Source organism: Opisthorchis viverrini (genome assembly GCF_000715545.1).
Source record: "Opisthorchis viverrini unplaced genomic scaffold opera_v5_210, whole genome shotgun sequence".
Classification (NCBI taxonomy): domain Eukaryota; kingdom Metazoa; phylum Platyhelminthes; class Trematoda; order Opisthorchiida; family Opisthorchiidae; genus Opisthorchis; species Opisthorchis viverrini.
In genome coordinates this window covers 119,934-136,895 of record NW_008751866.1, presented here as the reverse complement: position 1 = coordinate 136,895, position 16,962 = coordinate 119,934, and the positions used below count along the sequence as shown (strand labels likewise).

The following is a 16,962-nucleotide window of genomic DNA, read 5'->3' as shown; positions in this document are numbered from 1 at the left end:
GGTCGTTACAACCATGCCGATTGAACCAAACACTCCTTTCCTAATTGTCGTTGCGTCCTCGCCAAACTAAGCATATACTAACTATTATTCTGAGGCACCAGTTGGCAAAGACTTGGGGACGTCTCGTTTCCTGCTTGCGAAAGCTGTCCATAGCCAGATAACAGTCCTTACGGTAACCTGCTACATATGTCCCTTAAGATTTCGAAATATGTTGATTTGCCGCCGTAGGTGTCTCAAATTAAAAATCGCAACCAGAGGCTTGCAGGTCAGTGCATGAACTCCACTATATTCAGAAATTACACAACGCTCCACAACTTCCAGCACCTCTCTTTAGATCGTAAGTGACGTGTTTACTGGCTACATGTCCAGGAGTAGGAGAACAGGATGATGTATGCTGACGCCAGGCGTTATATATCACCGGCCGCCACCCCTTTTGTTTCCGTTAGTTACTACAAAACAGCTGATGAGGTCCGTCATCGACTGTTGCTCTCAGGCTATTCTGACCCTAAACTGATTATAGTTTTGTATGTACTGGTCGGGAGGGACGTGCCAGTTGCCTTAAGGTTCACCGGGACAAGGGTGTCAACCTACGTGGCATGACATTGCGTGGGAACCATCTAACCTCTGAGATTTGTTCTGGAGACTTGTTAGGTCCTTCTCCGAATCCTTTGCTTTGTAATTTAAAGGACTGCGGTCTATCAAACCGGACCAGAGGTCTTCAGATGGTGAATTAATGCCATTCGCTATGTAAAATAGAACTGGGGCCTGCCAAGAAAACTGCTCCCTTCAGATAAGCAAGGTGGTGCGCTTCAATAGTATTGCCAATCCCGGAAAGGAGCGATAAATCGTCACTGTGAGGTAAGTCCAGTCGAGATCAATATTGCGAAGGCCAAGTTTTTCTCTGCTTTTGTGGACTTTTTCTGCGTAACCTCTCATGAAGGAAATCAAGAGATAGAACAAGTTTACATTTAAGTACATGGGTTCCACCATTTTGCTCAACGGAAAAGCGAAAGAAGAAACCTAACTTCGGATTAACAGCGTCAAGTATGCTTCACGCGGCTGGACAGCATTTTCGCTGGAATCGGTCCACCCACGAAACATCGGGTTGGCGAGTACCAAAGGTTCGTTACCTGGGCAAAACGTTTACCGTTGAAGTCCGGAGAAATTGCCATGACCTATCTCAGTTCCTTCAAGAAGGACATTGGTTTAGAAACGCACGTTGTAAGAAGGATGCTGCCCACGCCATGTCGGGGGCAACCTTGTCGGAGAACGGTTAAAGACGCGATCCTGTTAAGCCAAGGACGACGTGGAGCAATTTGGCCTCCACGCGTTGTGCTGACCACTAGAACCAGCACTGAGCCACCATATATGCTGATCTGGTAGCAGCTTGTCGATAGTCGTCAGCTCTAACCGTGATATTCCTGAAGCTGATCCCAGAGATACTTGAAGGTAAAGCAAGAGTAACTTCATTACTGCACTACACTGTGGCCTGCAGCGACTGGGGTGTTACGCTGTTTCATTTTTTCTGCTTCAGGTTGTGCATTTGTCTCGGACACGTCTTCATTCATTGCCATTGAAGTGTTTTCACAATGAAGGTTAGTGATTGACCGTATTTCGAAACTATTCGATTCCTGTTAGGTTGAAATTCGTGATGCCAAATCAGACAAGATTTTGTATACCTTTGCTGAGGTAAGTTTTATATGAATGACTATGTTCCAACTGCATTCCCATAGCTCCCAAATGATGGCACGGTCAAACACGTCAAGAATGAGATTTTTGCTGCAGGTAATCCCATTGGAAATAATGCCTTGAGTTTCGCTTAGATAAACGCCTCAACCCGAGTAGACAAGCCTTGCGCCTCACTCCACGTGAGTTCTCCTTTGTTACAGATTGCATTTTATGTTTGTTCTCTTTCCACTCAAAATCGAAGCGGCGACCCTATTGTTGCGTCACGGGTTGTCAGTAAGGCTTGAGCTGACTTCGTAGCTTTCAGACCGGATGGTTTGTAGTTCGGACCCAACCTCAGCATTTCGACTGCGCCTGTCTAGGCTTGGGCAACATGGCTTTATTTCGGCTCTGGTGCTTCCTTCGGGTGGCACAGCAGCTTGGCACCCTTTCGGTGCCAAGCTCGAACGATTTTTTATCATCAGGAGCTCGACGCAGCTCAGTGGTCAGGGCGCGAATGTTTGACCGGGAGGTCTATGGTTCGAACGCAGCTTCGGCATCCCGGCTACTCCTGTCTAGGGTTGGGCAACCTAACAGTATCTCAGCCGTCGTGTTTCCTTCGGATGGCATGGTAGCTAGGTATCGAAAGGATGCTTCGGCTTGACGACTGTTATCGCCAGGCTGTTGTAAAGTCCCTCAAACTTTATATTGATCTGATAAGCGGAAAGAGCGCTGACATAATCTTCCGGCCTTACATGTTCGTGGCTGGAACTATATGGTGAAATGTTTCTTTGGAATTAAGATGTGACATTTCCTCACCGAGTACTCCTAGTTGGTCTAGCTGTTGGGTTGAAGGATTTACTGAAGGATTTCATCTGCACCCTGTATAGTTTTCGGTAGTCCGACGATATCTGATCTCGCGCAAAACCAATGCAGTAGGAACGAACTGGTGTTTCACATTAGCCCTGTCTTTCTACGCGTACATAACCAGTTGTACTCAATGATGCTGGGACTTGCGACTACTTATCTACCGACCTATCCATCTCATTTTCAAATCTGAGACTAGTTGAGTGTTACTCCTCGGATTTTTCACGGTCTTCATGAAGGACCTGTTAATTGGCGAGCCTACGGAACTTGGATTTGACTGCGTTAATTACGAGAACATAGCCCCGGAAGGGAATCTAATGATTGTCTTGTCCTGGTTGGGACTCATCAAATCGATGTGAGCAGTAACAACCGCATTTCTACTTTCCTCCTGTGTACAATGTTTCACTTCCAGTTACGAAGGGTTGTTAACTGTCAGCTCCTCCACGAAGGTCCTGAAGGAGTTGGCAATCATAGTTGACTACTGTCAAGTAGTCGTATATCCCAACAATTGCTTCAGATGGACGAAAATGGGAAACCACTTCAATTCATCTCCGCCATGCATGCGGTTCTGATTAAAGCGGTAAACGATGAAAACGGCTAACCAAAGCGACGTATTACCTGTCCTTCTACGTCATCTTTTGAGCCTTAATTTGGAAGACTGACTACATGCTGCTCCATTTCCATCTAAACACATTTCGATTGCCACATACTCACCCTAAAAAAGAAATCCATAACACATTTAACCAGAATCCTGCCTTTGATGACCACTGAGGTTGGCGTCATTGGTGGTTAGATGGTATACCGTAACTCGTGTTGGGGGAGTTTACTGTGGGATCAACGTTGGATAATTTAGGTTTTTAATCGCTCCGTCCTACCAGCAATGTGTTGGGCATTGAGTGTGAGGAACAGAGGTAAAGTAATAAATAATAATCATTCAGCTGTAGCATTCTTTCAGTGACTGGCTACTACGCCACTCAAAGGTAGCACGAAGGCTGAGATACTGCCAGGTTACCCAAGCCCAGACAAGGGAACAGAGGTATGTTCCTTTGAAGCACAGGTGTTTCATTTATATATAACCATCTTTCGGGTCAGTTTGTTTAACTGTGGTATCCCATTATTGAATGCCGGTTTGGTTTTTCAGTGAATCTCTGAGTGGACGTCCCAACGGTTAACTGCTTTGCTTCATCCTGTTACAATCTCCTTGTTTAGATGAAGCTCACCTGTAATTCGTATAGAGTTCCTAATGACTTGACCACGAGTTGAATCCCGTGTGGCCCTTTCAACCTCTGTTGAAAATCGAGAAGTGCTGTGCATCTGTCTTCTGAGATTGATGGTCAATAGTACGCTTCTCTAGGGGGTTCGAACCCGCAACCTTCCAAACGAAGATGAAACAGCTCTATACTACTTCTTGGTCCAAGGCATAGGTTAATTTGGCCGTACAGAATGAAATCCGTAATCGGGGGCTCATTACTGTTTTGTGACTTATCTCTCTCCTTCGAACCAAATACCACTGTGTTTTGGCTTTATCAACTCAACTCTTCATCATACGGAGCTCACCAAAGCCCAGCTTTTTTTCTGAGCATCATATCCTACTATCATAAGGCTGTATCTGGCTCCTTCGACACATGATTCGCCACCCAAGTCCGTCAAGTTAATCAAATGAGTCGTATTCTCCTCACTGTCCACTTCTCTGTTTTTAGACATCCTCTAAAGTTTCATGGTGCTCCTTACTGAACCATTCTCCCCACAATAATAGTTTCTAATCCACACTTGATTGAGGTGACTCGGTGGTTAGGGTGCGAACTTACTGAAGGGAAGGTTCGTAGTTCGAACGCTCTCTCGACTGCTCCTTTTCAGGCACTATTTCGGCCCTCGTGCTTCTTTCGGATGGCATAGCAGCCAGGTGCCGAAAGAGTTGTGGAGCGCAACGAACACTCGATCATCTTTTTTTTTATTGAGTTGTGCTTCATATGTGCACACACATACATACACTATTCTTCTTCTCCCTTAATTAGCTGGAAAAGCTTTGAACGACAGTCGCCGTCTAGAAGATTTGTGCGAAGGCGAAGAGAAACGCAAGCTTTGCCTGTATCTTCGTGATTTGGGGCCACAAATCGGTTGGCGCACGGTGTTCTTGGTCGAATACACAGCGCCTCTCGTGCTCTATTTGACAATGTGGGTTTTACGCCAACCACAGCTACACCTGTCGTGGATCACTCCAATCACAACGCATCAGGGTTTGCGAAATCTGGCTCTTGCCTGTTGGTGCGGTCATTACGTCAAGCGAATAGCCGAGACTCTGTTTGTTCATCGATTCTCAAACGCTACGATGCCATTGCGGAATTTATTCAAAAATGCCACCTACTACGGTGGATTCGGTTTCTTTGTCAGTTATTTCGTGAATCATCCACTTTATACACTGCCACGTGAGTGAACCATTTTTGACTGTTGGACTCTTATATTGGTGGAATGTGGACATTTCTTATTTGATTTCAGTATCCTCGCAGGCGAGCGCGCTATACCAAGCATCCCGAAGCTATGTTTATGCGTTCATTTTAGAACTAACAGATGTGTACCCTGGCTAACTGTTTGTTTTCGTGCCAACGACACCAACGTTTCCAATTCGCGGTGCGCAGACGACCGTATGGGCAACAGTTGACCCGCACGCGTTATGGCTTCGTTATGGTCGTTATCTTTTTTAAGTTCCTCTATGCCAGTGGAGACCGGAATATCTGCCTTTGTTGTCACTGACATTTAACAGGGCAGTGGCTATTTTTAGCATGTGTTGTGCATGTGATACTCCATCGATTGGACAGATCTGTCGTCACGTACTTGTAATGGTGGGATGGTATCCATTTTTTCGGACTGAGCCGCATGAGCGTCCTGTACCCGGTGTGAACCCAAAGGAATAACACCGGAGGATGAACAGGAAAAAGAACACTTCTAAAGCCATCAGTACGCCCAACTGATAGCTGTCAATTCAAGTGGGTGGTTTGGGAGCTCCCGTCCCTCTCGAAACGCACTCATAACAAACCTATGAGCTCGAGGTAATTCAGTGGTTGGGACGCCAACTTATTGGCTGGAGAGTCCGTGGTTCGAATCCAACCCTGGCACCTCGAATGCTCCCTCCAGGCTCAGGCAACCCGACAATATCTCACCTTTTGTGCTTCCTCCGAAAGTTGCCACAGTTGAACGATGACTACTGCTAATCTTAGGCAGGTCCTTTCGACATCCACATATTAAACACAAAGATGAAATGAGTAAAATGAAACAAAACATCATAGTACTGTACAGCAAGATGCGGTCGCACGAACCACAGTTAGATTCGATTAAATACGGCAGAACACAGTCAAAATAAGTAGGAGCTGGCGGTGAGAACTGACGGACAACCTAGCTCTAACTGACGACCACTTAAGTCTTCTGTCGGGTTGGGTGGAAGTGCTCACTCGGACGACAGCGAAGATAGAGGGATGTATTAGCTGTGGAACAAGAGATTGACGACACCATTCGGTCTCCTGATGATGCCACGGAACGCTTCAGCTGCCGATCTGCTACAAACCAACATAAACTGGAAAATGTACGTTCACACGGCTTTGTTGACCAACGAAATCTCGTCAATTATATATGGCAAACGGGGATCGTAGGATGACCGTAGGAACCTGATATACCTGTTGCGAATTCTGACAGGAAACGGACACCCAGAGAAGCCAGTAACAAACTATTTGAGGCAGCGGAAGACTGCGAAGGCCGTCAGTCCCCCAGATGCCTGTCAACATTAAACTTCCATTCAGTAGCGACAGTGCTCCTGAAACAATCAAGCAGAACCAAACGACTTCACTCGAAACACCGTTCGATGCAACCCAGCGTGGGATCCACTCTAACAGTAATCGATTGCTCAACACAGACATTAAGGATGAGTTAGCATAAACTGCTTACATTTTGATGATGAAATCTCAAAATTGCTTCTGCCCACTTTCCAGTTGCCCTTCCGGAATCTGGCGACATGGAAGTGAGAGCTGTCTACGGCAGGGGGGGGGGCACACCACAGGTGAGATTAGGTCGATTGGTCAACGCATATTATGAACTCACCCAGAAGCTAGACCCTTGATCAGGGACCTAGGGATGACATTACGAGATTTATCGCATTATCTTAGTCAAAGGTATTCCTGTTGTGATGCAAGACTGGGTGGACTCGAATCCTAACCTCATGCTTTCGGGTGAACCGATTGAGGTAGTAGACAAATTTGTTTACCTGGGCAGCTGTATCAGTCATGGTGGTGTAGCCACAGATTGTATTTCCATTCGGATGGGGAAGGCTAGAGCAGCTTTCGTGAACCTGCATCACTTGTAGCGTAGGCGTGACATCAGCTTATTTGTCAAGGGTTGAGTTTACGATGCTGCAGTGTGCTCCATATTATTATGCGGGCCATTGTTTGACCGTCTGTGACTTCGGAGAACTGCGTGAGCATGGTGGGGACATCGGATCAGTACTGCTGAATTTTGCGTCAAATGGTTTTGAGAAGTAACTCCTCCACGACAGATGAACTTGTCTCACTCCGCATGCCAGCTACCCAGCTTTCTCGACTATTCCTTTTTTCTCACAACCATGCGGAAGGTGGAAACGAGTCAGGGGAGGTCAAACAATGACTTGGCGTCGAAGTATGAAAGCCATTACCAGGTGCACGCTGGTCATTGCCGTCTGGACGGATGAGGACCCGGACGGCCTTCAATGCTTAGCCATCTACCTCACCTCCTCAAATCATCAGTGGACCAAACGGTGGAGGCTATAACTAACTAATGTACGGCAAGTACGCGGTCTCTACAATTGTTTGTGATTATAGTGATTTCTACTGCGATCTATCAGGGAGTTTTTAGGCGTTTCTGGGGACTTGACAAAACTGCTCGCCTCCACATTGAGAGGGAATTTCGGAAATCCGTTCTTAGCATACCAGCGATCAAGAGACTAGCACGTCGTTTCGTGTTTTTCCTTCTGAGGATAATTTGGTCACTTTTGGTCACAAATGTCTCCATGATTTGAGTCATTTATCCTCAGTCCTTTTTGACAGGAGACCACAGTTTCCGGGATTCGAACGAGTTACCAGACGGTCAGTAGCCGGCATAATACATGTCCTTCGGCACAGCTGGTGCACTTTTTTCCCGCAAGAAATACGATTTTTGTTAGACTGTGGAAACGGCCAATGACCATAAGGTTTAGCTGAGTGGCTTGTTTATCAGTTTATTCCTGATCCCAACCATTCAATTCACTCTGAGAGGTTTTCTTTGATATCAAATAGACCCATTAGATTTGCTTGAGTTGGGTGTTGCTAGCTAACTCTTTTTTTGTTACCTCAGATTGTTTTGAGATACGTTCTCATTGTTTCGGGAATTTCTTCTATGTTCATCCGTTTTCGTTTCTCTCCCACACAGTGTATGGTTGTAAACAAATCTGTTTTGGCCTTGGCCTATTTCTGGTAAGCGTGATTATTACTCATTCGATAACTGATGTCTTTTTGTGTCTTTGTATGCAGTCCAGTGTTCATTAAATACTTGTGCTATTTGAGAAAGATGGCGAATTTACTGGCCGTAAGGTTCGTGGTTCGAACACGAACCCCGCCCCTCGACTTCCTCCGTCTAGGCTTGGGCAACCTGCCAGTATCCCAGCCCTCGTGCTCCTTTTTTGTGGCATGGCAGTAGGCACCAAAAGCGTGTTACAGCTGAACCCGACCCAACAACAAATGCTTTTGCTATGTCCAACTTGTCACAGAAACCGTCGAGTTGGTTCTGAGTCATATAACTTGCCGGTTTTATTGGAAAGCTCAAAACTCCTGTGGGACGGGATAGAGTTAATTCCTGTGTCTTGTGGGTTGCAAATTAGTGCCCGTCTTAGCTTACTTTCAAAGCAGACGTCTTTATAGGGTGTTCATTTTCTAGGTGAAAGATCACATCCGGCGGCATTCTCTGTGCGTTTCTCAAATTTAATCGGTGCGGGCTATCTACGGTGAGTTCTCTCGGTCTGAGTCGCAACGACTCACAAGGCTGGCTGGTACAGAAGGACTCTTTGTGACTGTGATGCGGACGAACATATCAGCAGCTGTCTTGAAGACATTCTGTGCAGTAGAATATGACGCGTTACTCCCCCCCACCAACAAACACCTCTATCAAATCATTTTATTTCATTGCAACCCACCTTTGCGGAAGAGGCCTTTCCAGAACTGAAAGACCGCAAACCGGAAAAAGCCTCTGAGAGGAGATACCACAATCGACATGCCCCGGGCTGTTGACCCTGTTTTGCTGTAAGCGTCTTAAGGAACTGTTTCCAGGTGGACTGATCTCAGCCACTTGTTCAGCCGTGGCCACGCACACAACACCATTCGCTACAAGAACTTACAGTTGATGTTGCAGCGCGCGGTATTTGTCAAGCACCCAATAATCATTATTGCTCAGCCATCATGTAACACTACGTTTTCGTTATAAATTGTCGTGCTTGGTGTTTCTCCTAGTTGCTCGTTGGCTTGGTGTGTAAATTACGGGTATGCGTACGTGCTCAATATTTCTGGTTCCCTTCAGGTTGAGCCCGACCTAAAGCTGCCACCTTGACGTGGTAGTCGAGCTTGAGTGCTGCAATGATCCCGCGGGCTACACTGGCTGGAACTTCGTTCCACAAGGTGCAACTATGCCAGGAAGGCCAAAGGGGAGCAGCCAGACCAAGAGCAGCGAGACCCCGTACTACGAGTAATCGTGCTACGAAGCGGTCTGGGGGTAAAGTCGTACTGTCCTCTGGCACAAGAGTGTGAAGGCAATAAGGTGTTTCCCCCAGGCGACCAGCACGTCCATATTTATGGAAGCAGCGATGCTGCCTTCCCCCGAGGAAGGACGGGTTAGAAAAGGTCGGCCCCAAAAACTGCACACTCCGATCGCGCGACCGGCCTTGTTTCTCCATGAAGAATTCCCATTGGAGGTTATTTGCTATCCGCAGATTGGCCAACTCCACGAAGACCGTTGGCGGGATTAGCTCAAACGAATGGATCTATAGTCAATCATTTATTTTCCTGAGAGATGACTCTCTATATTCCATGTCGTTATCTGTATTTGATTCTGTTTGAAATTTAAACCTCGCATGAGGTGGCTACTCAAGTTTTAATTGCCCTTTTTTCTCACTGCCCGACTCTTCCTTCTGCCTTGAAATCACTCCACCTCCTAGTTCTCATTCAATTCTGTGAGCTTTCAACTGAATTATTGACATTCTGTATTTTTATGCGCCCAGGTTATCATGAGCACACAGTCTACTTGATAAAGTGGTACGTAGTTATCGGTCAAGACCGAAACCGAACCGAATCGTTCAGCTGTAGTGACCTCTCGGTGCTGCCATGTCACCCGGAGGAAGCATGAGGGCTGCGATACTGCCAGGTTGCCCAAGCCCAGACAGGGTTGGGGTTCGAACCACTGACCTTCCGGCCAGTAAATCCGCGCCCTAACCACTTGAGCCATCTCGATCGTGCGTGCGTTCGCAGAACAAACGGAACTTATGTGTCGTCCTGAGGCTGGATGTAGGTTTCGGGTAAAAGATAGCAGAATTGCCCGTCCTGCATTTATCAGTGTGGTTTAAGCATGTGCGCACAGAGGTGCAGACAAATGTACCATCGTGAATGGGGAAGGTTATGCTTCATTAGTTCATTCGCGCCCTAACCACTTGAGCCATCTCGATCAAACGTGCGCTCGCAGAACAAACGGAACTTATGTGTAATCCTGAGGCTGGATGTAGGTTTCGGGTAAAAGATAACAGAATTGCCCGTCCTGCATTTATCAATGCAGTTTAAGCATGTGCGCACAGAGCTCACACCGTTTTGAGGTTTCTCTGAGTTGACCAGATCAACCACTGTTGTGTTGCATTGCGTCTTATGGTTTCTGTTGCAACCAAGACCCACCATGGAACAAACCTTTTGTACGGAAAGTTTATCTGTCAAGCCCGTTGGTTCGTTTTAAGATTGCGTATCGGAGCCAACCAGCAGAATTAGACGTTATTTGAATCTCGTCGCTCATTTTCCGTGCCAATCAGTGTGAAGTCCGAAAAAGATGTTCCTGTTCTTTTCCCCACTGTACTCACTGTTGTTAGTCGAAGACAGAATGTGTAGACTGCTGTTGTGTTGCATTGCGTCTTATGGTTTCTGTTGCAACCAAGACCCACCATGGAACAAACCTTTTGTACGGAAAGTTTATCTGTCAAGCCCGTTGGTTCGTTTTAAGATTGCGTATCGGAGCCAACCAGCAGAATTAGACGTCGTTATTTGAATCTCGTCGCTCATTTTCCGTGCCAATCAGTGTGAAGTCCGAAAAAGATGTTCCTGTTCGGGAAGTCACCATATGTTCTTTTTCCCCACTGTACTCACTGTTGTTAGTCGAAGACAGAATGTGTAGACTGCACAGGAAACTCGAGAGTCCTTGAAAACTAGTTTTCGCATCACCATTTTCTATAAAATTTCACTGGTTTGATGTAATTAACCTAAAACATGGATGGGATAGTCACAACTTTCATCTTGAACTCTCGTTTTTTAACTAGAGGCTCAGTAGACTTCTACACACTTTTGTACCCTGAACCGTCAATATGACGAGCGAACTGGTACTCTGGCACATTTGTTTATCAGCTTCATGACTAGAATTATTTACTGAGGTGTAACAACACCGATGCGACTGCCATTGGAGTGGATCTGCAAGACAAACCCTGTCTGTGCGTGCATCTGCTCTCGGTCAGGTTGCAGCCGGCATTCTGTTGATCCACTTATCGATTTAAACCCTACTCTCACCCACACACACACAGGCACACCTCGCCACCACCGTCATCACGGTCAACCGCAAAACAAACACTGATGTTTCGCCACTGTGATCAAAACAACAGATGTTCAGCGCCCAATTTTAATCTGTCTAATGGTGACCTCACGGTGGCATCTTTGGATCAAACGACAAGCAAATACAATCGATAATTATATAATTTATTTACTGGTGCATTTCGTTACCACCTACCAGTTGTGCTTATTGAACTCTCTGGAAATCTACACAGGTCTCTGAGTATGGCAATTTCTGCTGTCATCTGGTGCTGAGAAATCTCCGTCCAGCTGGATCTACCGTACGAGGTCTTCCGAAACCGGAACCTGGTCAGTTTTTGACACGTATGTTCAATCTCGTGGCCTGTCCAAACTACACTTACGAAGTCATGGCATGGCTAGGATTTTCCATCATGACGCAGTCGCTTCCGGGTAAGTTACTGGTTCCAATGTGTTTATTACGTCGGCGTCGATATTTGTGTTCTAATCCTTTGTTTAGAGATGGCAACTGTCTGTTACCGTCTAACACTTCTGACGTATGCTTGGTTCGTCACCGCTCGTTCCTTTCTGCCTCATTGGGCAGAGGTATCAATTGGAATTGCACTGTTTCCCCGAAGTTTTCCGCTTTCAGTGATTGACCTTGAACATCAGCACTCGCATATCCGGTTGGATACGAGACCAAACTTCTGTCTGTTGTAGTCATTGATTTCTAAGGACAGATAACTTTCTTGACGTAACACGTCGTCACTTATATGGTTGCTGGAAACTCTTCGACAACCCATTACCAGTTTTACCATCAAGCCCATCAAGTAGATCTGCTACAGAGCATGCGTTAATCTGATTTCCTACTCACACACCAGTTGGACGTAAACTAAGTTGGTGTTAACCGTCAGCTGATTCCCATTTGGATACCCCCCACTGAATATGCTGCACGAAGACTGCACCATCAATGGCAGTGAACTTTCTTGAAATGACTCGGAGTACTTGCGATAAACGCGAATTGCCGCTGGGGTCCGATGGAATTGCTCAGTAACACCAACTTCTGTATGTATGTTTCGCCGACAGACAACCTCGTGTATTCAAGAGTTCGCACATTGTTCCAACCGGGACAAGGCGGCAATAGTCTCGACAACAGGTAGGTCGCATCGTCGTCTGACAAGTGCCAGCACCATTCTGAGTGGTTGCCCTGTTTCTCGTGACCGGTTTCCCAACCCTGACTTGTTCGTTTCTACCATGGGTTAGTGACCGAGACTGCTACACACCCTAGATTTATTCACGATAACCAGTCTTCTCCCGACGGGCATTTGCTCGTCTGATTCCCTAGGTTCATCTGATCATCGTCCGTTCCCACCGATTTCCACCCACTCCCTTTTCCCAGTTGACCTCATTGTACCCTTACCTGTGGAGTATTTTTCGCCAGACAATCTTTCAGTTTTCGACTGAGAGAATAAATATCCTTCGTGGAGTTGTGACTGACTCAGTTGATTTACCCCTCTTGTGAGCCTGGCGAACAATCACACCGGTTCAACCACGCATGCACTACTGACGGTTGGTGCCTCTTCTCCCTCACGTATCCATCCAGTTGCAGCTGGGTAGAGATGGACCAAGTGGTTAGAGGGCAAATTTACTGACCGGAAGGTCCGTGGTTCGAACCCGACCTCTGCCTTTCGACTTCCCGTGGCTTGGCAGTATCCCAGTCCTCGTGCTCTTTTTGTGTGGCATGGAAGCTAGGCATCGAAAGGATGCTGCAGTTGAACGGAAAAAAATGCAGCTGATATAGCTAAAGGTAGGACCTTTGGTCGGATGGCAAACCAACTATCGAACGCTCAAACTAGCATTCGATTATTCTGGGATGCGACCATACCTATGGGGGAAATCGTATTTCTCGCCCGATTTTCTCATGTAAATCTTCTCCTGCACCTCTGAACCTCATCATCGTAAACGGATGCATTTTTCATTACCTCTAACGACGCCAACGTGCGTTCGTCATTTCTTTCTTCCCCAAATTAGGTCCAGAAACTGTGTTCCTGAAGCTGGTCGGGTCGTCAGAAAACTTTCCCTCTCACCAACTACCTTCCGTTTGTCCTCTGTTTCTTTTCATATTCACTCCTCAGCTTGTTATGCCACCATTGACCCATTTTCATTCTACCACCCCCAACGCACTGCCGCTCAGCGATTTTGTGACGAATGTGCACAAGCCAAAATTTCGCGTTAACGGCCTTCTTCTTGGTGTTCACCACACAGCCTTCACCAAAGTCCCGCATCTTCCCTCTTTTGTTATTGCGGTTGGCAGTAACCGACTCGTTCCCGGGACCTACTATTCATCCCATAGAAAGTCCTCCCCACGCATCCGTTATACCAGGTGCAACAGGTGTGTATCCATGATATGGCAACGAATGCGATCAGGCACTTTCTTCTCGGGAAATGACGGTACAACGCACAAACCCATTTGCGCCGACCATTCGCGAACAACTCGCAGGCACCGGAACAGCACTAAATTGCAACGCCAAACGAACAGTGGTTAAAAACACCGTTATCGAGCCAGTTATTTTCGCTTGTTTGTTTTTTTCAGCCGCACGTACGTGGTCTTCCCCCAGTCCACCTTCAATTCAGAATCAATAGGGATTGCATTGGGCAGTGAACGTTTTTTCCTCTTGAGACTGCAAGGCACAACATTGTTTCTTTAGATCAATACCAGTATCAGTAGGTTTCTATATTTAGACAAAGTCCACCAGCCAACCAATCAGGCCATCACAAATCCAGGGTTCGTTCGTCAAATTGTTTTCGATGGTAGAGTGAGGGGATTTGGTGCTTTTCAATTGACATGTCATCCCGTGAGCGAAGCAAATCTATGCTGAAAAGCCGAATTGGGATCCTTACGAAACTCAGGGGAGTCTCGAACCTCCCGGCTGGTCGTTTGAGAGCTTAGCTGTTGAGCCACGAGTGGACGGTTATCACTATGATTGACTGGCCAAAGGTGCGAACAATTTTTGCTCGAGAACTGGTCACTCGAAAAGTCAGTCAAGACGTGACCACGTGATACGCTCACCGTGACTGAAGTATAGGCGCTTTGTCCTGTCGAAGTGCGAGTTAATCACTCTGGTGGTCGGCCACTCGCGGCTAACAACTAACGGGAAGGTTTCCGATTCGAAACTCTTTCGCCTTCGCTTCATTGGCAGGGCGAGACTCCAGACCACCGTTCAGCCGCTCGTGGCCGGACGGTCGAGGGTTCAATCACTGACCAGTGTCTGGCGGATTCGAAACAACCGCGAGATGCTCATAGGGCTGGAACAATTCCACCGTGTTTCCCGGCTTTCCCACACCGATTGATCTAACTGACAAGGTAGAATCTCATCTGAAAATTTTGTCTGTTTCAATTAAGAACGGAGTAAAATGTTGATTCAAGTGGATGCTGTTGCTTGGCCAATGTGCACCCCTCTCCGTTTTCTACTTGTTTCGAATAGTCTAGGCCTACCATGGTATCGATCATACTAGCTGCATCGTTAGTGATAGAAAGTAGCTGTGTGATGTTCTAGTCTACCGAACGGGACCATCCTCTCTCGGAGGAACAGTACGACATTCGACTCATGGCAGTTTTATTTATTTCATCCTGGAATTCCCCATCAGCCGGTCCTCGTTCTCCTCACTTTTTGTTCACGAGAGATTAGTTATCTTGTCACTTCTTTTGCTCTGATAGTGTTACCAGCCCGAATTTTGCTCACACTAAAAGTCCCAGATCTAATCCAAGTTTGTTAAGACAAGAGCGCTCCATGCTTCGACAAACTATGGACAGAGGCGGCATCATCTTGTCCAGGACTGCGCTAGTGCACCTATGAATGACCACTTTGGTTCAGAATTGAGATCAGAGCAGGTGGTGATAATTTCCTTGGGTAGGATGCCAAATCGTGAGACGTCTCACCACATGAAAGCCTCTTCTGTGTTCTTGTTCAAGGATACGTCTGGCCGAAGTTTGATTTCCCACTCATGGTTTGCACTGCGTTTACTTGGGACCTGTCTGCCTGTCATTTGATGAAAGTAAACCTATGCGGTTCAAACTACAAAAGCCTCCACCTCTGTCTCCATGACTTCACTTCACCCCGGCGCGACCTAGCTCTATCTCCGTCCGGTTGCACTTTACGAACTTTGTGACATCTGTACGTCTGTTGTTGACGGCATTCGACCGCTTTCATCCCTGTCGACCAGACGTGCTACTAGGATCAACCAACCTGATAGAATTCTCCTCGTCAACCTCTGATGCAGTGTTTGCATCATCCCCGTTCAATCTGTCCATCGAGCTCTAGATAGCTCAGTGGTTAGCGCGCAAATTTACTGACCGGAAGATCCGTGGTTCGAACCCAACTTCTGCATCTTGACTGCTCCTGTCTAGGTTTGGGCAACCTGACAGTAGCTCAGCCTTCGGGTGGCATCTATGCAACGAAAGGATGTTACAACTGAAGGATTATTTCCGGTATTCATTTTCTCGTGATCATTGGTCTATCTTTCTTACGCTAAACAATCTAATCCATTCGTCTGACTAACTTAATTTCCTTTTGCTTCCGTAGCTCTCATGTTCACCGTTGTGGGATTCATTCAAATGGCGATTTGGGCATTGAAAAAACGACAGGCCTACATCCGCGAATTCGCCGAGTTTCCGCGTTCCCGACGCGCCATTGTTCCCTACTTGCTTTAATTCACATTATACTGACAAACAATGAACATTTCCTGTCCCGGTCGTTCATGCTGTAATTTTAAAATCGCTGGTAATCGGTTCATAACCATTGGCTAAGCTGCAACTTATTTTCCCACGTTGTAAAACTGCTTCGATTTTGTGTTAATTGCCAACAAGCGTAAAGTATGGTGTGGGCTTTTTCGATATCACGTTTTGGGGGCGACCAACTTCATTATCGTGGGCAGCTAGCCGTGCGTACGAATACGAAAAACGGATCCACTGGTGAGGACTGAAAAGAAAAGTGTGTGTGTGTGGGGAACCTACCTCAGTAAATATATGTATTTAGCGCAAACGGTCAGGGATAGTCGAATAGACATGTCTGAGCACCGCATTTGAGCAAGACGCTGTTGACAGGTATACAACGTCAGGTTGTAACATAATTTTCATGCCTAGCTGTCATGGTACCCGAAGGAGGCACTTGAGGGCTGAGCTACTTCCAGATTGCTCAAGCCTAGATCGAAGCCTTTGAGGTGCAGAACCTTGGACCTTTCCGTCACTAATTTTACGCCTTAATTAGTGGCCTATCGCAAGCTCAGTGGCTATAAAATCTGGGCTCAGTGCAAGCCCAACGAACCACGACAGACAAGCCTTAGCGGAGTTGTCTGGCTTTATACGGTATCCCTTCGGTTGGGCAACCACACTCAAACAGCTATGGGAAAATGAGGTGGAGTGAAGTCAATATTTCATTCCAACTGTGAGTGGTTGTGCCGGCCTAACGAGACACCTCCGAAACGCTACGCAATTCCTGCACCCTATTACGCAGAAAAGTGGACCACTATCTCATGAAAATAATAATGGTCCCGAGGGTTGTATTACTTGGTGTCTGTATCACATTCTCTGGTTGGACTGGCTGGTAATGACGTTCATCTTGTCCAGCGAGAT

The 16,962-nt window shown here is 46.6% G+C and overlaps 2 protein-coding genes across 2 annotated transcripts; one reads left to right on the top strand and one right to left on the bottom strand.

Annotated features, from left to right (window-relative positions):
* Positions 1-1,638: 1,638 nt before the first annotated feature.
* On the top strand, positions 1,639-16,214 carry T265_14517 (hypothetical protein; the record flags this gene model as incomplete). The annotated part of the gene is made up of 7 exons (XM_009174030.1): positions 1,639-1,689; positions 1,734-1,785; positions 1,824-1,868; positions 4,548-4,958; positions 7,885-8,003; positions 11,588-11,783; positions 15,914-16,214. Coding segments are annotated over 7 exons (1,002 nt in total), but the record flags the coding sequence as incomplete, so codon positions are not given.
* Positions 2,200-8,218, bottom strand: T265_08255 (hypothetical protein; the record flags this gene model as incomplete). The annotated part of the gene is made up of 2 exons (XM_009174003.1): positions 2,200-2,346; positions 8,111-8,218. The coding sequence occupies 2 exons, from the start codon at positions 8,216-8,218 to the stop codon at positions 2,200-2,202; spliced, it is 255 nt and encodes an 84-aa protein (XP_009172267.1).
* Positions 16,215-16,962: the final 748 nt, after the last annotated feature.